Here is a 20,581-nt window from a genome sequence, read left to right as displayed (position 1 = left end):
CTGCCTTTGGTGATCCGCGAGGTTAATTCTTCCTGTAACGAAGGGATTCCATCAGGACCTTCAGGATACCCAGGATCTTCAGCGCCGTGCCCCGGCCCCACGCCCAGCTCCGTGCATCGCTGCGGGCAGCGGCGGCCGCAGCGCTCCCCCCCCGGGCCGCCAGGGGGCGCCAGTGCAGGCGGGCGGCGCGCGGCCCCTCGTGGCCACCGTCCGGCCTCGCCCCCTCCTCCCGCTGCTGCCGCTCCCGGAGGCGGCGGCAGGGGGCGCTGTGGCGCTGTTCTCCCGGCCCCTCCCGGCCTGCCCCGCGCCGCCGGGCCCCGCCCCTGCCGAGGCGGGCGGGAGGAGCGGGTGCCACGTCCGTGGGGGCCTGCCCGGCCCTACCCGGCCCTGCCCGCAGCGCCCCGCACCGCGCGGCTCGGCTCGGCTCGGCTCGGCTCGGCTGCCCGCCCGCCCGCCGCCATGGGCGCCTCGCAGAGCGTCGACATCCCCGGCGGCGGCACCGAGGGCTACCACGTCCTGAGGGTGAGGGCCGCGGCGGGACGGGACGGGACGGGAGGGGAGGGGGCGGCCCGCGGCCGTTAGGGACAGGGCGGCCGTTAGGGCCCCGCCGCCTCGGCCCTGCGCGGGGGGCGCGGCGGCACCAAGGGGCGGCAGCGGCCGGGACCGGGCTCCCGCGGCACGGGGGCTCCCGGCGGGGCGGCGCCGCGGCCTGCGGGCGGCTCCGGGAGCGCCTCAGAGGGCTCTGGGGGGCTGGAGGCCAACGGCCGGCGCGAAGGCAGCGCACGGCGCCCTCGCGGCACCCTCCCGGCGGGGGCCGCTGCGGAGGGGCTGCTCCCGTGTGCGCCTGGTTTGACCGCCCCAGCTCCCGAGCAGGGCCGGCCCCGCGTTCCAGGCGTGTGGAGGAGCTGCAGAGCCGTGCCCGGCTGGGGCTGTTGGCGGAGAGCTGCAGCTGCGTGTGGGAGAGCAGAGGTCGTCTCCTAGGTGTTAAAATGTGGGGTGATGCTTTTGGAAAGCGAATGTTGGTATTCTGATAACACCCGTTCGTCTGCTAGAAAAGATGCCATATAAGCTGAAGTCGTGGCAGTCTGTTTCTCCTTTGTAATGTTACTAATGTATAAGAATCCATTTTGGTTTTTCCATTCCTCCACCAAATACCTTGTTTTAGGATAGCAGGTGAGAAAGGCGTGTTGTGGAAGACACTTATTCTTCAGTATGGGATAGCAGAAATGCCATCTTTTTACTCTCAGGGGCTGTAAAATAAGTGGTGTGCAGTTAGAATGTCAGCTCTGTCAGATTCAGCAGTTCATACGGTTTGGTCAGAGCTTGTTAGTAAACTGAGGTGCATCTCTTCTATGAAGTCTAATCCACTTTCTTTATTATAATTCTACTTGAATCTGGCAACTTTGTTTTCATTGAGGCACCTTCTGGTTGTAGTGGTTTTGCTGTGACTTGAGGTGGCAGTGTTTGATTACTGGTCTCTAACTATAAATGGTAGGTGCACGTTGAAGAAGTTGACTTGTGAGAGGACAGCCAGTTTTCCATTAAATGCAGGAAAGGACCGGCAGGCTGTTGCAAGCAGACTGATGTCTGTTTTTTAACTACTTTATCTTCCTGCTGAAGTCTTCAGATGCCATGACAATGAACCATTATTCTTCCTGTTGATAGGCATCTTAAATTGCACCATGATCGCAGCCTAATAGGAGGAAGGCCAGTGCTTATATTTAGTTAGGTTTGTAGATTCAAAGTTGAGAAGAGCTTTGGAGTGCTATAAAATTATAATTTGGAATGTTTAAATGTATGTGAGCAGAGTTTCCCAACGTAGTTTTCCCAAGCTGAGCCCTGCAGTTGGTGCTCTGTAGCAAGGTGCTCAGCGATGTTAAGCTCAGCTCCCGCTGCTGGAGGAGCTTGCGCAAATGCTTGGCCTGTCTGCGTGGCCCAGCCTCTGGCAGCGCGTTGAGCAGTGCTCCTGCTGTCTTCTACTTCATACTCGAGCTCAAACTTGAGTTCTGAGCGTGGTGTTTTGCTCATGTAAATCAGACTGGCAGGCCTGGGAGCCACGCAGAAGCTGCCCAGGCAGCTGCACATCACAGGTTTCTGACAGCGAGCCTTCCAGACCGCACCAACCGCCTCCCTGCGGGGCTGGGAGCAAGTGCCATTCCTGTCACTCCGAGCAGGACCAGGAGAACAGAGAGCAAGGGAATAATACAGACTTGTTAATCGTTAATTTCGCACATCTTTTCACTTTCCTTTAAAAGATTGAGTCTTTTTGGCAGCTCCTGCTAATATGCAATGCAGCATTGCTTTCATTGTGGGCATTTTATCAGTGCACTTGTAACAGGAAATATGAACCCTCCAGGACTGAAGTGTTGTAGAAGGAAAGCAATTTCATCACAGGCATCCTTGATGGGACAAGCTGCTGTGGACTGTGCTGTTGGGGTTCCTAGGCACTGAAATGTAGCTTTTTTTTTTTTTTTTTTTTTTTTTTTTTTTTTTTTTTAAATTAAGATGGAGATAAAGTTGCAGACTGTTTTGTTGCCATCGCCCCTTCACAGGTACACCTAATGATCTGTCCTGTGTTTTAATCAGTTCTTTAGAACATATTTTTATTTGTTATACATGCTTCTGCTGTTAGGCTTTCATTTACTGGGTTGTGTAATGTGCTGATAAATCTTGCTTTTAACTGCTGCCTCCCCAGCTGGTAGCGTGCACTGTTACTGAACTCTGGGGATTTTCACCATAGCTTCTTCTTACATTGGAAACAAATATACATCTTTTAACATACAATTACGTGGTGGAATAGGGCGACTGTCTGCCTCTGTGTATTCTCAGTAGACACTTATGTCTGCTCTTCAAATCAGACTGAAGTGTAATTTTGACAAACTTTCCTGTTTGGCATTACAAATGCAAAGCTGCTACTTTGTCCACGCTCCATTTGACAGTTTTTTTTCAAAAATAAGCAATACAAGAATTTTTATCTGCTAGAGATCTGTATGTTGCTGCGTCATATGCTGTTCTCACAAAAAGATAGTGAACGACTGTGCCTGAAGTGTAGATTTCTAACTTTTAATTAAATGCTTCAGTTTGTTGTAGTAGATATGCAAGTATGTAGCCATGAAGAGGATTCTTCTTTTCTAAAGGGGGCTGGGTTTTTAAATGCTCAATGTGAGTGCTCTGTTAAAAATAAAATTTGGTGCTGTGTGGAGGGAATCTGTTTTCTTATAAAAAGCTTATAAAGCTTTTTTTCTTAAAAGCTGGATGTTCGTAAGGAAATTCAATACAGTTATACTGTGTGATGTGTTATAATAGCTGACAAATAAAATTGGTTATAAGCCCTAACAGAGGAATTGCTCATAGACTATACATAATGAAGTTTTATTACCTATTACAGAGCATGCAGAAGAACTACAAAAAAAAAAAAAAAAAAAAAAAAAACTTTATTCAGCATTTTGTTGGTAATAAAGTAAATATTACTTAGGATTTCTTGTTTGAAAAATAAAATGCTTCGAAGCTTTTGCTCCCTAGAAGTTGTGTATTCAGTGCTCGCAGCCAAGCTCTAAAAGGTTTAAGCGGACACTAGTGTGACTTTCAAAAGTGCCAAGAGATTTCATCTGCTTTTGAGAATCGTGGCTTCCATGCCTAATTCCATGTGCATTGGAGGCTCAGGGCTTAAAATTGTGACCATTGTGTTGCTAAGCAGCCCTACTGTAATGTGTGAAATAAATCTATACTATGTAGTTACAGAGGGGTAGCGTTGAGTTTTTAGTGAGAAGAAATATTATGTATTTATGGAAAAAAAAAATCTTATTTGTTACATAGATTATTATTAGTGTCATGCCCTTGAAACTTTTTCCTTTCTTAATTCATGACAGTGAATTAAAAGTGAAACAGCGTGTCTGATGTATGTGCTCAGCAGCCCTGCTGTCTGGGTGCTGCCACCTCAGGAAGAAGCTGAGGGCCTGCAGCATTATATGAGGCTGGAAGGGTCATAAAGCCCTTTTCTACCATCTGACTTTCAGCATTCCTGATATTTTCTTTGCTTGCTCTTAAAAGCCTCTGGTGGCAGTGGTTCCACAGCTCTTCTTGGTAGTCTATTGTGCTGCTTTTCTGTACTCATGAAAGTCACAGCATTTACCCACAGGTGGCTGTAATTTACACGGCTGCAGTAACAGCTGGCTTGTAGGGAATTAGGCTTCCTAAGCAGCTGTGCATGGTATCTTGCCTGCACTTGCATCTGTTGTGAGTGGCAATACTTGACTTTTTTTTTTCCCCTCAGTCCTTACTCGATTACTGACTGACTTGGAAAATACAGGCAGAGAAGCACAAAGCGGGATTGCTCAGGAGGCCCAGAATTTATATACCTATAAATGGAACCTTTATTTCCATCACGAGCAGCAAGGTTTCTGTGCCCTCGTGTTTCCAAAGACCCCTAGTTACCCTTCATTGCTATAGTTCCTGATGAGAACCATGACCTGTGCTCGGAGCAGAAAGCTGTGCTGTGTGCGTGGCGCTGTGCAGGGTGGTGGATGGCTGGCTGGCTGAAAACGCGATGGCGCAGTGTGGGATCGCAGTGTGGGATCACAGCGTGGAGCTGTGTAGGGTCACTGCTGGTGTCACGCAGTGCTGAGCGTGTTGCTTCTTTGAGGGGAAGAGCTCTCACATGGAATGAGTACAGCACTTAGGGGTTTTGCTGGGACTGTCAGGCATGAAAACGCTTTCCCACCAGTGGCATCAGGCCCAAACAAGCTAGGGAAATACGAAACTTTGTGACTGAACCTGTACATCACAGGATGAGGACACGCGGTGACCGAAGGGGGGGTACAGGTACATGTGTTGGTGTGATTTATGCAGCTGTAAGAGCTTGATTACTTTCAGAGACAGCTTCCTGGCAGTTTCTGCAAGCTCTTTTACAAAGAGACCATGCAAAGATGTTCAGGGTTCAGATGGATATGCGGGAAAGTGTTCAACATCTAAAGATAATTTCTGCGAACTAATCGTTCAGAACTTGGGAGCTCTCACTGTGCCTTCATCAGTTTTGGGCAGACTGTAAGTAATGTACTTAGAATACCAAATCCATCCATTTCATGTGTCTGTGAGCCTGACATTGATAGATGCTGAGTATATGTAATTCTCATTTATTGTAGGTGCTCCTTCTAATTTTAAAAGATTACCTTACTGATTACAGGTCACTGTTAGTTGAAAAGGTTCAGGATGTCATCTATCATATGTGAGGTTGTGGTGGGAAGGATGTTGTGGCAGAGGGGTTGGGCTTTTTCTTCTTCTTTTAAGTAATGCATTTAGAAATGGAGGAGAATCTCTGAATAAAGAGCAGACCGTGTCAGGGCTGCTTTTGCAGCTGTTTGCTGGCTGACATCTGGCTTTTCATGATTTCACAGCCATGACGTGTATCTAGGTCTAACAATCTGGTACGTTATCTGAAGAAATGTATTGGATTGCTGGGTTTACTCATTTTTCTTGATGAGGTTTAAGATGACATTTTCTGACTTTACGAGTTCTCCCAATATTTTCTGAAACCATCTGCTGATTTTGTTTAGGTGGAAAGCCTTCCTGTCAGGCATATTAGAAAATACAAAATGTGAAATAGGTGGTGGAATGAGGGAGGGAGACCCTATAAAGCATTTTCTTGTCCCCTCCCTAAACTGAGCAACAAACAGCTTGTCCTTCATTAGCTACTAGAAGAACCACATCCAAGGAAAGGATGTGTTGAATAACTTGAGTATAGGAGAAACTTCAGGCCTGAGAATGCAATTATGGAACACGTCCATCGGAAACTGGAGTTCTTTACTGTTTTCATGAAATTGTTTGTTTAACCTTTCTTTGGTGGAAAAGCCTCGAGTACCTGACTTAGCAAGTAAATGCTCTCCACATTTGAGCAGAATAATCACCCAGCTTCTCTATTAAGCTAAAATTTCTGTTTGTGGATGCTGTTCTGAGGCTCTACGTTTTTGGAAGTTTTAATACCTAAAGTTAAAGATGAGCTCTGGGTACAGTTCACTGAAGTCAAAGCAACATGTCCTCAGTGTGCCCAGGCGTTTCTGTGCAATCGCGTCAGCGGGCCCACCATGTGGAGTATAGCTTGTACTCTCACCCCTGACCCGGTGCGCAGCTCGCTCTCTGACCCCTAGTGACTCTTGGTGAGAGGTATCTCAAACCCACAGACTGGCCTTATAGTGCGGGGCAGCCCCATGCTTCTGGCTTGTTGGGCTGTGCTGGTGAGTGAGAGCTGTGGTCCCATGCAGTTAATAGCTGGCACCTAGGATAATACCTTTCATTTCCAAGGAGCATGCAGGTGTCTTGAAGAAACACTTCTGTAGACACACATTAGGATCTCGTTGGAAATGGGGTTTTCTGTGATGTTATTTCTACCTCAGTTGTTTTTATTGCTTTGGCTGGCAGTGTCAGAATAGCGTCTAATTTGTACTTGTTGGCTGCTTTATCAAATTTTGACAGCAATTAATGAAACTACTGATTCCAAATTATTTTTTGTTAATGTTTTGATTGTGACACTAATATTCTAGGCTTCGGGTATCTGTTACAGAATGCTACCCACGAGTAATCTGCGTTTTTTCCAAGCCCTGACACTGTGATTGTGTCAGGCAGAGATAAATAGTCTAAGAGGCCATTTTCAGTAGTAATCTAACTTTTTTTCCATATTAGAATATTTTCTTTTAAATGAGTCATACTAAGAAAGCTGAATTCCTGCAGAATTAGATTGGTATTGAACAAACTACCAGATTTGTACCAGTTTTGTCAGATGGATTAACATGTAATATAAGAAACCACACTGTAAAGGATGATGCTTTTTAGAGCATTTGGAAGATGAATGTAGGATGTAAAAGAAAGCCAGCAAGTAAAATGAATCAATTGACAAGTAAAGATAGATATGCTTTGCTCCAAAGGCAGTAGGAAAAATCTGACAGCCATGTTGGAGTTTCTTTTGTCTATATTGGCAACGCATCTAACAGTGAAAAGCCAGCACTGGCAGAATATGTGTCTGAGTTGTTCCATTTGGAATTAAAAACATACTTTAAGATTCTGGGAGAAATGCATATCCAACACTTAAGCCTGTTCTAGTGGAGTGGTTGAATTATTTGAGCTGCCGTAGCTGCAACATTGCATCCTTCCCTTTTCTTGTGGCTTGCTGGTATGTTAATGAATCATAGCTTGTACACATGCCCTCTATTTCTCAGGAATGTCAACAGGTGATGTTTAATCATGAGATAACAACCTCTGCTTACGCAGATGTAACTCTCCTTTTCCTCTAATAAGTGTAAGATGAAAAGCAGGGCCCAGTGTTGGTAGTTAGGGTAAAGATGCTGCTTTTTAACAAACTTCTTCAGAATTTGTTATGCTTGCCCTTTGACCATCATGTCCTTTATTGAAATAAATGTCTGCAATTTAACTGCGGCAGCTGCTGAAGCAGTGTTTGTCCCAGTGATTGCTTAGTGTTGTCCTTCCTCAACAAAATATAAATTAGTGATCTTTATACGCTTTTTAAGGGAGGTACTGTTTTGATCCAAAAGATTATATTTGAACATACTAAAAATGGTATGTACAAATACCAGTAGCTTCTAGAACTACACATAGCACAACCAGAAATACAATTCTAATCTATAAACCAGCATTTGTACGCTGTTGCTGAACTCTTGTTTCATTTTCTGGTAGGTGCAAGAAAACTCACCGGGGCACAGGGCTGGATTGGAGCCGTTCTTTGATTTTATTGTGTCTATTAATGGTTCGAGACTGGTAAGTGTGCTGTTATTTTATAATACTGACTGAATACAAGCAACATGTTGGGAATCTTATTTCTATAGATAAACAATTGTATTTATTTAAATATATATATAATATTTATCCTTGGTCTAAAATTGGAATGCCTACCTACATCAGAAATCAATTTCCTTTACCTTATAACTGTAGTTGTATCAAAAATTATGCTGGAGAGTAAGAGTGCAGACAGACTCACTCTGTGCGACCATCTCTGCCAGCAGAAGGTAATACTAGCTGCTGACCCACCTCTAGCTGCTTGTGTGAGTGCCCCTCCAGTTCCATCTGTAAAACTGCTTGTGTGAGAACTTGTGAACTCATTTCAGTCAAAACAAGTTGGTTGAAAGAACTGTTGTCAAAGCTGTTAGTTGGGCAGGAACCATGTGAGAAAGTTTTCAAGCAGAGCTGTTGTGAGACAGCAAACCATCAGAGCAGTGGAAAAAAACAGCTGTGGGTAAACTCTGTCAGTGAAGCTGGTTCAAGAAAGACTCTGCAAAGCTGCAGGGCATATCTAAGAACATACGGAAAGAGCTCAGAGTGGGATGAGCTCTTTCTCTCTCCTGTGGAAATATCTGCTCTACTTTAAGTGATTTTGTTCTCTGGAAGCATGACAAGTAGGCCCTGTAGTTATTTCTTGAAACTTGCTGTTTCAAATCAGTTTTCTGGCATTCTTGTAATACAGATTTACTTGCAGAATTAAGAATTTGAATTGCACATTATGTCCTGCATGGGTTTTGAGTAAACAGGTCCATGTTTACATATCCTAAGATTCTACTACCTGAGGATTGTTAAACTAATCAGAGCAACATATATGTCCACATGCAAAACAGTGCTGCAATAAATGCTAAGCTGGAACTTGAAGTGGTGTAACTGAGCCTGTAACCAGGATGTCTGTGAGCAGTGCAGCTTGGCTTTGGTCCCATGTGGGGCTGGTACGTGGCTTCTGAATCTAGAGCTGGCTCGTTCAGGGGTGCCTCAGTCCCTGTCCTCTGCTCCCTCTTGCCAGAGAGGTGTTACCAATGTCTTCTTGCAAACATGGTCTCAGATGCTGTTGATATACTGGTCCTTAACAAAACAGTAACAAAACAAACAAACAAAAAAACCCACAAACTGATAGTTCCAAAAATGCTGTTGCTCTATGTTTTGGGTAACAAGTTACCCAAAAACAAGTTACTGGAGCTAGCTAGTATCAGTGCAAAAATTCTGTCATTAATTACTTGAATGTTGTAGGAATTGAATGTTTCTGATGTGAACTTTGTTAAAAGTACCAAGTTTATGAACGGGAAACAGGAATATCTCCATATTTAAATGTCAATTTCCTGTATATCATATCTTAGGTTTAATTGAAGTGTTTTTACATTTGGAATATATGATCTATTACTGGGAAACCACAGTTTTTCTCTGGAGGTGTATTACAGAATTGTGAAGGGACTGAAAGCTTGTTATGAAATAGCTGTAGAGATATATTCTGATAATGCCTAGTGTTTATAGGACTTCAGACATGCAACAGTGGTGCTATAGAACTGGATGTTCACCGTGTTCAACGCTAAATCAAGCTCTTCTTTGAACATTTACAGAATAAAGACAATGACACTCTCAAGGACCTGTTGAAAGCAAATGTTGAAAAACCTGTAAAAATGCTAGTGTACAGTAGCAAAACACTGGAGCTCAGAGAAACGTCAGTGACCCCCAGCAACATGTGGGGTGGACAGGGCCTGCTGGGGGTGAGCATTCGTTTCTGCAGCTTCGATGGGGCCAACGAAAACGTATGGCATGTATTGGTATGTACGGACTTCTGAGTATTTTTCTTACTGCAAAATATGTTGCTTACTGTTAATGGTTTTCAGTCTTTTTATAGAAAAGTAACTTGCGAGGGGGTATGCAAATTACGAGGTGAAATTGGTCTGTTTTCTGGTCATTGACTTTGTTTTTTGAAAGGCTTTTGAAGTAGAATTGTGTATGTTATCAAATCTCGTATCAGTGCTGTTGCACAGTATTCTGAACTCCTTGTGATGGTGTGTAATGAGACTGTCACCTCACTGCTGTTTTACTAGGTCAGTTTACTAGTTCCATTAACTGGATTTAAAACTTGACCAGTTTGTCTCACTCAAAACTTGTGTGAAGTGCATATGTAACTGTCCTGCTACTCCCTGTTATGTAATGTTTCATAACTTTCCATCTTAAAATCAGGAAGTGGAACCAAATTCTCCTGCTGCATTGGCTGGACTCAGACCTCACAGTGACTATATCATTGGAGCAGATACTGTTATGAATGAGGTGTGTACGTTTATATAAGTTTTATTTTTTTATATATATATATATATAAAATATATATATGTATGTACGTACGTAAGTAACACTGTGATTTTTTTCTGTTAAACTAGAAAACAGTACCTAGGCAGTTTGAAACATGCCGTATTCTGTCTGTTCACTGCTAATTAAAGTAACAATACCAAGAGGAAGGTGTTCTGGCATGTTGCCCCTGCACTGTGCTTAAATGCAATTCTGGAAATTAAAATTGCTTTTAAATATCTTTATGAAGTTAGATACAAACGTTTTGTCCTCTAATGTTAATATATCAAATAGCAGATTGAAGATCTGGGGTTGTCCCACATCTTCTGAGTGGTACCAGCAAAGCACTTCAAGTTGTCCTTGTGATAAAACAGCAGCACTGCAACAACTGCACCATGTAGCAATTTCCAGGTTCTGGTACAGAAAGTTGGGACGAGGAAGATAATCATTCTCATATCAAGTGATAAAATAAGGACAAAGGAGCCCTCATTCGTTATTATTCTTTTGCAGTCTGAAGATCTCTTCTCCCTTATTGAAACACATGAAACAAAGCCATTAAAACTTTATGTGTACAACACAGACACAGATAACTGTCGGGAAGTGGTGATTACTCCAAATTCTGCCTGGGGTGGAGAAGGCAGGTAAGAAAAAATACGTCATGGGAGCTGGGGCAACTTTCTTACTAGCAGTAGCCTAAAACCTGCTTCCTCAAGTTCCCTATAAAACCAGGAAAAGACTATTCTTATATCCAATGTGTTTCTGCTATAGTAAATTACATACATACTTGAAATTCAGATTTAGTTACTAATTGGGGAGATATATTTGCAGAGGAAATTAGCTAGTTCAAAAATGCACAGAGTGCAATGATTGCTTTCTGCATGAGACTTCAAATACTCATTAGGCTGTAGTATGTTCGTACAATATCGCGCTGTAACGGAACAGGACTGCGAACAACAGGCATGAGTTGAATGCCAAGGTGTATTCCTGATACAGCTGCTTGGTTCAAATAACAATAGAACTTGTGCTAAATATTTATTGCTGAAAGCTACAGTTGCCTTTCTATTGTCTCATAATGATTACTTCTTCATAGAAAATGAGGCAACATTTAGCTTTTTCCCGTAAACACAGATATTTGTATAGAACTTATCTTGAAACCTGTTGGCATCTTGGGTATTTCATGCATTTGCTTGCTATAGAGTTTGTAGTATAAAGTTGCTTTACTGACTTTTAAATGTTCATGTTTTAAAAGCCTAGGATGTGGCATTGGTTATGGGTATTTGCATAGGATACCTACACGCCCATTTGAGGAGGGAAAGAAAATCTCTCTCCCAGGACAGCTGCCTAGTGCATCTCTCAGTCCTCTCAAAGACGGCTTTACAGAGGTAAGTTGTATTCATTCCATTAGCTTTGTAAAATGGATTTTTTTTTTCTACTTTTACTTGTTCTTGTGAAAACAAACCCTAATGATGCAACTTTTCTTTTGGAAAGGTTCAGCTGTCATCAGTTAATCCCTCACCGGCGTTACCCCCTGGGCCAGCAGGACTTGAACAGAGTCTCTCTGGACTTTCTATTAGTTCACCCTCAACTACTGTCAGTAATGTTCTCAGTACAGGTTAGTGTGGAAGTAACTAACTTCTGAAATGCATAGGTATATTGGCTTTTTTGTTTGACTCACAGGTGTTTGCATGTATTTAATAAAAGGGAGAAGAAAGACTCTTCCCCAAACCTCTGTCTTCCCAAAACCTTACTTAACAACAAATGCTAGATCATTGTACTAGTTATATTCTCTTTAACACAAGCATAATGCAAGTACTGCTCACAAAAGATGTAACTTCTATAAGAAATGCGTGTTATTTTAAATAATGATTTTCTTCGTCAGTGTTGTGTGGTTATTTAAGGCACGTACTCCCTTGAAGAAGGGAGCTGAAGTGTTCTATGCTTAAAATTAGTGTTGTTTTCCTGTATACTCCACCAGGTGTTCCAACAGTTCCATTATTACCACCACAAGTCAGTCAGTCCCTTACTTCCGTGCCACCAGTTAATCCAGCAAGTACATTACCAGGTGAGTAGGTAACATTTAAAACATTTCTGAAACAAAGGAGAAAGCGAAGAGTCTTTTTTTCCACCCTTCTTCTGGGGCTACAGGATATAGCTTTGTACAGCTTAGGCATTTCATATCAGAACATTTTTATACAATCTCTGCAATGTTTGGAGCTTTTTTTTTTATATAGACCCACCGTACACATGGTTCTAGCGCAGAGGACTGAGTTAGCAAGAAAGCTGATAATCATCTACCTTTCAGACCCCCCTGCACAGTAGCATTCTAGATTTCTATGGAAGGTATTAGGTGTGCTTGCAACACTTCTTGATTTGATACATCGCTAGTTGCCATACGTCATAAACAGTATGGTGCAAAATACTTTGGCTAGCAGCTTCAGAGTTCCTGTTTGTTCTTTTCATTCAGACATGAAGACAGAAAAAAAGATCAGGGAAGGCATACATTGCCTGTTCCTACATTCCTTTCACCTATTAAAAATTCAATTTTAGGAGACTCCTTTTTAATGCTCAGCTTGATTGTTCCTCTTAGTATAAGCAGACGGATAACAGTATAGAACTATATGTTGCAGTTACTGTTTCTGAATTATTTACCAACTAAACCCTGTATAATAAAAGCAATAGTCTGTCTCCAAAGTAGTGTATGTTATTTCCTGGTAACAGTGTTTTGAGCACTAGTGCTCCAGAGTAGCAGGTAAGATAAGTTTTGTATGGGATTTTGCCATGTAATTGATGCACTGGTACAGGACTCAGTCATGCACTCCAAAACACTGAAGGAACTGTGTTCTTGTTTTGTAGGCTGTAAGAAAAGTAGATAAAGGTTTTAAGTAATGCATGGAGGTATGGTCTGTAACATAGGAAATATTATGTAGGGGAGCTAAGTGCTTGCATACAAGAGCAGGGAACTTTTAATCTTGTACTCCATAGCTAAAATAGTAAACCACTAAGTTTAGCTTCTGTTAATATCTTCTCCTTTCCTGCATCCATAACCCCTCTCTCCAAACAGCTGCAAATACGAATTTTTATTCCAATTTGTTCTCAGAATAGTACTGTAGCCTTTTTTAAAGTTATTAGAATACTGCACTACAACTTCACTAGTATGAACATGCAAATTTTAAGCCTTAAATATATAGGAGGTTTAAAATTTGAGTGAATTTGTGCGAAGTTCAGATTTTTTTCAGATTAAAAAAAACTCAGTTGCTTGAAAAAACAAGTTGCTTGAACTGAAAGCTCTGACTCAGATGATGTCGGCCTTTGTGGCTAATAAATTCTCAGATAGGTAAAGAAAGATGTTTTTTCATCAAAATTTGTGTACAGTTGCCTGCTTTTAGACTCTCTGCCTCCTCTCCCTGTTGCTACTGTAATATTAGCAATTTATCTCAGAATTAGACTTCCTTGAACTAACTATAAAGTAGGAAGAAAGCCATTGTATCAGAAATACAGCTCGTCTAAGACAGGAGAATCAGGAGGGGAAAGATGTTTTACAGCAAACACAATAATGAAAGGCCATGTGTTATGTTCATTGTATGTTTGTATTGTATTTTTAGTCCTTCCTGACCTTGAAAGTTACTGTTTTGCCTTTTCTATATATTTTTGTGTTTAACTTCAATTATAAACTGAATAGAAAAGACTAAGAATAGTATTTCCGATTCTTAATACTGTTGTGGTTTTTTTTTCCTGTACTTCATATTATTATGATCTTCTGACATTCAAGCTAGGAATGGAAGGCTTCTGGTATAGTGCTGCAGTGAAAAAACTTTTCATAAAAAGCTGAACTTTGAAATTAAATAATGTTTATTCCTTGAAATAAGATTCTGTTTTCCTCAGGAAAATGTGAAAGATTGAGATTGTGTATTTACTAGTCCTATTTTCCTGCAGTTGGTAACTTTTTTTCATTGTGTAACTTGAAGTTGAAAGTCAAGTGAATTTGTATTTTTGTATGTAAAGATGATAATCAAGATGTAAAGCAATATGAAACAACTTCAAATAATAAGATCCCAGAGATGGGGGAAAAAAAAAGCTTGAAATTTTCAACTGTCATTTTTCCACTCTCCTCTCAGGTCTGATGCCGTTACCAGCAGGGCTTCCCAACCTGACTGATCTGTCCAAACTTAATTTACCAGCACCACACATTGTTTCAGAAATCATACAGCCTGGTAAGTGCTTCTGCAAACTGAAACACTGTAATAGCAGGTCTCTCCTTGATGATCTTTGACACTCTCATTTAGAACCATCTGGTGGAGTCCTAAAGAGGATAAATTGAATGTTTGCTGGAGATGGGAGTTGACATTAGTGCCCAGATTGGGTAGGCAAGGAATATGTTTTGAGATAAACTAATTCTAAGCTTGTGTCTGTGTTTAGTTGTTTCATCTCATATTACCTGATTTATAACCCCAGGAGAGATTGTCCTGTGCCAAGAAATAATGTAGTTTTACGGGTGGAAGAAAATATGAGGTGCTCCCTTGTTTGCCGGACAAGGAGATTGAAGAACCCTGATTGAATGCCAGAAGTACCAACTAATGCTAGATTTATAGTTTTGAATAAAATAAAACCGCTGAAGATACATATGGAACAAGCAAAAAGAAATGGAAAGCTTACATGGAATAAGGTTCTTGTTAGTTTTTTGTTTCTGGCAGCTTAAGTGAAAGCCAGAAAAATCTAATCATCAGTATTAATGCGTTAAAGTCCTAGTCCTCTGGGGAGGTGGAAACAAACTTGAGTTTATTCTGATTCTTTGTCTCCAAAATATATTGGGCTTTGAAACTCGTCTGCCGAATCAGTACTGCAGGTATATTGTGCTCACGCTCCTCTTGGAGAAGAGGTAGCCATTTGAAATTAAATAGAGGATTAGAGAAGGGGAAGGTTTTAAACTAACACAGAATCTATCCAGATCTGTGATACATAGCAGCTCACTGCTTTTGTTCTTTTTTTTTTTAGGTTTGCCAACTCTTCCGCCTCTGAATCTAATGGGAATAACACCTCTATCGATGCCACCAAAATGTGTTCCCCTGCTTCCTTTGGTCACAGAGGTTTCTACAGTGCCTACAGATTTGCTTCCCTCCATGACTCAAGCTGGAAGCTTTTCCGTTGACCCTGGCACTACTGTAAACGTAGAACAGACCTCTGCACTCACCTTGGATAGCGCTACCCCAACTTCTAAGGCGACTATTGTTGACAAATCAAGTGAATCCTTGGCTGTCAATGAGAAAACATCTGGCATCACAGATACACAAGCTTCTGAATCATAACTCCAGATCGCTCTGTTGGATTGGCTTGGTATTTATTTAGCCATGGGATACATATTTGAAGAGCAAACTATCATTAATTTCATACTAGTTTGTACTTAATCTTTAGGAATCCTGTAAATAATATGGAGGTATAATAAAAATAAAGGGAATTTATAAAGTGTGCTTGGTGGGTGGGGAGGAAGAGTACTGGTACTTAGCCAAAAAAAAAAAAAAAATTCAAGGTGGTAAATAGAATTCCACTGCCAAACTCGGAGGTATATGTTTTTAATATAGGCTGATAGCCTTAGTCTGCTAGGCCTCTCCTTGCTTATTATTAGCAACTTTTGCTTCTGATAGAAATGAAGCAGTTCTTGCGTGTGACATTTACATACCATAGTTCTTGTCTTTGCGAGTATCTTGTTACTACAGTGGGGATGAGAATGTTTAGTCTGAATTGTAAATTTTAACAGTGCAAAACTTCCACCTAAAGGTATTTCTATTAAAGTTGCTGAGTGACCTGTTAACTGACATCTTGTTATTCAGCTTGTACACAAATCTTTATTTTGAGCTCTTGAGAGATGCTCAAGCCATGTTTTGTGACTGCTGCTGCGTTGTTTCACACGCCCACTGTAAAATGGCATTTGGAAGGGAATGCAGGAAATGTTAAATGTAGCACACAATTTGGCACTTCATGACTACTGTAAGACAAATTAATGGATTAAGCATACATACAGCAATAAATTCCTGGAATTTTATCCCATGTGACAAAATAGCACGTTTATTTGCTTAATGCTGAAATTCTTGCAACTGTTCTGAGCTTAACTCTCTCAAGCACAAGGGCTCATGTCCAGAGGAACAGATCTAAGAGGGGAATGCCAGACTTCCTAGTAGAGGCAGGGTCAGTAGAACTGGCTAGATCTGTTGTAGCAACGAGTCATGAAATCTGCCTGCAAATGTTTCAAACTTTTTTTTTTAAATTGATGTTCAGGATGAAAATTACAGATTAACTGTAGACTTACATGTATATAACCTGGTATGTGTGCTGTATGTACTCCAGGTGATAGTGCTTGAGCTCCAGGTGTCAGGTGCAACTGATATGGAAAGCTCTTCTACACTGCTCCAGTCCTTGTATGCTACTGGGATTTCATTTGTGTTTGCTACAAATATGTTCAAACTTCGGGAGTATCATCAGCAAGCTGGAGCCCAAGTCTGTCTCCACAGCCACATAATCCCTTTCAGCAACGCAGTGTGCCTGCTCACTGCTTGGAATACTAGGTGCATCTAATTGCTTATTGTAACAATTCAAAGAATTAGTTCAAGTGGAAGCCTTATCTAATACCTGCTGTCCTGCCTTATCTTTATCACTTAAGTATTTGTCTTTTTTTTTTTTTTTTTTTTTGGCCCGCTACTGCATGTTTCCTCATCAGCTGTTACACCTTTAAAGGTCTGTCAAATACCACAAAACCTTTACTTTTTCACACTGTGAGCAGTTTATTTTCTTAACTGCTTGGAGTCTTCTCTGCCTTGGTAAGTACAGGGCTCGCTGCTTGTCAGAAATGTATTTACTTTTGTAAATCCAGTATCACATACCTCAGAATTAAACCTTGGAATGAGAATAAGGATATTCCCTCTTTTCTTTACTGTATATAAAGAAAGTCTGTTGGTATTGAGCTTCAAAAAGCCTTACAGGTCTAACAGTCCTTCCTGTAAATTTACAACCTTCCCAGCTACAGTCCTCATCATTATTTTCCTTCTTTAACCCAAGAGCAGTAAAAATAGGTTTGTCACGTACCAAATTTAGAGCAATTGTTACCAGGATTGTAATTACTGATTGTAATCAGATGCCTTTTTGATTGTTCTTATAGGATGGCACAATGTCCTTTCAGAGTAATAGCTGAGATTAGCTGGTATGTTTCTGTGCTTTCCAACTGCAAGCTGCAAACTTTCATAGTTGTGCAGTTGTCTCTAATAGCAGAAAAAAATAGAATGCTTAATCTGAAGTCGTGCACTTCTGTTACTTAAAGCAATGAAGAAGAGACCTTAATGTATCCAGTGTCCTGATGGGTGTGAGTGGTGGAAGAAAGGCAGTTCTGCTGAAGACAACACAGTTTCAAACTTGGAGATGATTCAGTGGTGCAGAATTTAAGCTCTAATCTCCCAGCTAATAAATTCAAAGTGCGAATCAAAAACATGTCACTTACAAGTAAGGACCAGAACCCCTAATATTGTACTTTATCCTTGTGGTTTGATTTCCTTAGCTTGGTTTAGGGAAATCATGGCTTAATCACTTCATGGCAAGGATCTTTAGTGACTTTTTTCCCCCTTTAAAAGAGTAAGCAGGAAGAAAGACTGAAGATACATGAAGGGACTGACAGCTAGTCTAACCTTGTTTCCATGAGTTCATACATTCAGCTGTTAATGAACAGTTATGAATAAGCACGCTAGCTTTATTTTAAACATCAACATACGGAGTTCTTCCTGTGCTGACAGGAGACAAGAAGGTGGACATACCAAGAATCTCTTAAGTCCTGCATATAATTAAGAATGATTAATGTGTATATGACTTACTGGAAGATGGAAGGATTTTCCTGTTCCACAAAAGGCTGCAGTGGTGTTCAGTGGTTCAGCTGTTTTTTTGGGTGCAGAGCATCTCTATGGCTCTGCTTGAGAAACCACAAGCACATGTCAAAGAGGTGCATTCTGCAGCTTGAGGCTCTGCTGCGGCTCCAGGAGACAGCTGCTGAGCATACAAAGTCGAGATGCAAGCGTGGATAAAGCGTTAATGATGATGAATGCTTTGAAGCTTTAGTGTGGTCGTATAATGGGCTCTTTCTAACCGACGGCCATTTTTTTAAGCAACCCTGTCAAACATTAAATCTCACTGTCATGGTTGGAGCTCCAGCGTGTTGCCAGGAAATAGCTGTGCAGTGCCACGAGATGGCGTGCAATAGTTTATTTTTGCTGAATTTGCAAGATTAGGCTTCTTAATGATGGTGTTATCTTTTTTTTCTTTCCCCTTAAGCAGCAGCAACTGTATTCAAATGGATGCCAGCTGGATGCTGTATGATAGTACTTTGAGGAATCACAGATAACTGTAAAACCAACTGATTGAAGGCAGGAATGGGCTGAGCTTAAGCTATTCCTAAAATCCAGAATTTTGCTGGCAGCTTGTCAAGCTAAGCAAGGGGCAGGATCAAAGTTTGTTCTGAAGAAAACAGATCCTTACAGACAAGACTCATTTTAGATAGTGCAATGCTGAAGGAGAAGCCTGGGTAATATCTGCAGCCTCTCCATGATGTAAGTGCTGATTATGGAATTAAATTTAAGGGGCAGGATAAGGATCGCTGATGTTTGATCATGATGACTTGTCTTCCTCAATTATACACCAGGCTTTGTCTGTACTAGTCAAACAAATGTTGACAATCCCTCCCTACCATGGAGGCCTCACTGGCATCGAGCTCAGTTTTTGTTCGTCAGTTGGAGCTGGGCACCTAGAATCTGTTTCGCTCTAGGTTTGAATCCTGTAATGGGTGTAGGCAAAAACTACACCACAAAGTATTTCTGCATTTGTAATTGTTTATAGTTTTTAAGTAATTCGTGCTTTGTCATTGTGCTCTGTACGTTCTCCAGAGCATTGCTAATGACATGTATTTGTACAGCCCTGTGCTGGGCCTTCTAGTAAAAGCAAAAATTCTTTGTGATTTGCCTACACCATCTGTGATGGAAACTGTTTTTTAGCTGTAGTATGAGGAGCCAACACTCACCATAGCACTTTTTTTTTTTAAAGTGAATTATTTAAGATGCAAAAATGATCTCAAAAAACTGCTCACTTAATCAAACATAATAAAACTTCATTTACCACAGGTGATTCTTCAACAGTTCTGCCCACCCCATCACCTGCCCCAGACAGAGAGATAAAGCTCCATAAAAGTTAGAGCATAGATATTTATAACATGTCAAGTTGCTAAGAGCTTTGCAGAAAGGAGCAGTAAGCTTAGTAAGGAATAAATACATCCTTTACCAGAAGCCTCAACTCACGTTTATCCATAGGCCTTGTGAACACATTCAGTTGACAGTGTACAGCTAGCGCATTGGGATTTCACTCTGAGGGCCAAGTGGTGTTTCTTAGGAATATCTCTTGCATGTTAGTTCAGTTGCACGCTAATACCAAGGTGGTGTTTTTGTGATATACTTGGCATGAGCAACTGCATCAAGACTAGTAATTCAAAGGCCACAGCCTGGGCCCAGTCAGAACTGGCATGTGGAGGCCTGCTCTGGTCGAGAAAGGTTTGGTGGGGTTCATGTTTTGTTATCTTATTCCTTGGCAAGAGTCCTCATCGTTGTTCCTCAGCAGGAGAATACAGTCCCATCTCTGTCTGTTGGCCACACACCTGCCTCTCCACTGTCCCTTCGTACACCTGCAAAGGCAGAATTTTGCCCTGAGAGAAGGCTGCAAAGGTGATTATGCTGCAGTTACAAGCCGAGTATCGGCCTACCAAATAGTCAAGTTCTCAGCCTTGGAACTTTTATCCTACAGGATCAGAAGATAAGGTTTTTCCTTTGTTGTGCAATGTAGTATTACTTTCTCAGCACAGTTTCCTGTATTTGTTGGGCTCAGCTAATCCTTAAAAGCTGCATTCCGATGTTGCTCAGCTCACCCACAAGAGAGCTTCAGAGAAACCACAGAGGTCAGACTCACCTTGGGCAACCTATGGTAACAGTGAAAGCCACTTCTGCCAACAAAACAACCCATTTTAATAACAGTTCTCATGTCCAAGAGCTGTTTGCTCTTTGCAGGCAAGTGGTTGCAAATTCATACACTTTGTTCATGGAATTTGCAGCTTATAGGTGGGCTATGAAACCCCAGCAGAAACTATGAAACGCAACATAAGTTGTGAACCTAAGCTTCAAAGCCTGCATTTGACATAGGCTTGCTGGTGAGGTAAGAAGACAATGAAGATAAATCAAGATTGCACTGCAAGGACCCTTTCTCCACTACTAGTCATCAGTAAAAGCCATGTAGAGCTGCAGGCTTTATGTTTGACTGCGGTGTTGGAACTATTGGGGTCGGGGGGGGTTGGCTTTTCTGGACTTTCTGGTGCGCTGCAAGGACACTTAAAGCACTGCCTAGGATGAAGCTCCTCGAAGCCGTCTCTTCCCACTCACTGCAATCAAGCACCTTCCTCTGCTGGCAGATTTCATGAACAAACAGCTCCTTTCAC

The 20,581-nt window shown here is 41.7% G+C and overlaps 1 protein-coding gene across 1 annotated transcript; it reads left to right on the top strand.

Annotated features, from left to right (window-relative positions):
- The first annotated feature begins 336 nt into the window (after positions 1–336).
- GORASP2 (golgi reassembly stacking protein 2) lies at positions 337–16,124 on the top strand. Its single transcript, XM_032190351.1, has 10 exons — positions 337–522; positions 7,684–7,764; positions 9,363–9,566; positions 9,976–10,062; positions 10,588–10,718; positions 11,327–11,459; positions 11,566–11,689; positions 12,053–12,139; positions 14,193–14,288; positions 15,070–16,124. Exons 1-10 carry the CDS (start codon positions 460–462, stop codon positions 15,378–15,380), a joined length of 1,317 nt encoding a protein of 438 aa, XP_032046242.1. The 5' UTR covers positions 337–459; the 3' UTR covers positions 15,381–16,124.
- Positions 16,125–20,581: the final 4,457 nt, after the last annotated feature.

Source organism: Aythya fuligula, chromosome 6 (assembly GCF_009819795.1).
Source record: "Aythya fuligula isolate bAytFul2 chromosome 6, bAytFul2.pri, whole genome shotgun sequence".
Taxonomy (NCBI): domain Eukaryota; kingdom Metazoa; phylum Chordata; class Aves; order Anseriformes; family Anatidae; genus Aythya; species Aythya fuligula.
The sequence above is the reverse complement of the archived record's forward strand: the minus strand, read 5'-3'. Positions and strand labels throughout refer to the sequence as shown.

Coding starts and splice junctions, on each gene's coding strand:
- GORASP2 (XM_032190351.1), top strand. CDS start 460: ATGGGCGCCTCGCAGAGCGTCGACATCCCCGGCGGCGGCACCGAGGGC. Junction 11,460..11,565: donor TCAAAGACGGCTTTACAGAG/GTAAGTTGTATT, acceptor TCTTTTGGAAAG/GTTCAGCTGTCATCAGTTAA. Junction 14,289..15,069: donor TTCAGAAATCATACAGCCTG/GTAAGTGCTTCT, acceptor TTTTTTTTTTAG/GTTTGCCAACTCTTCCGCCT.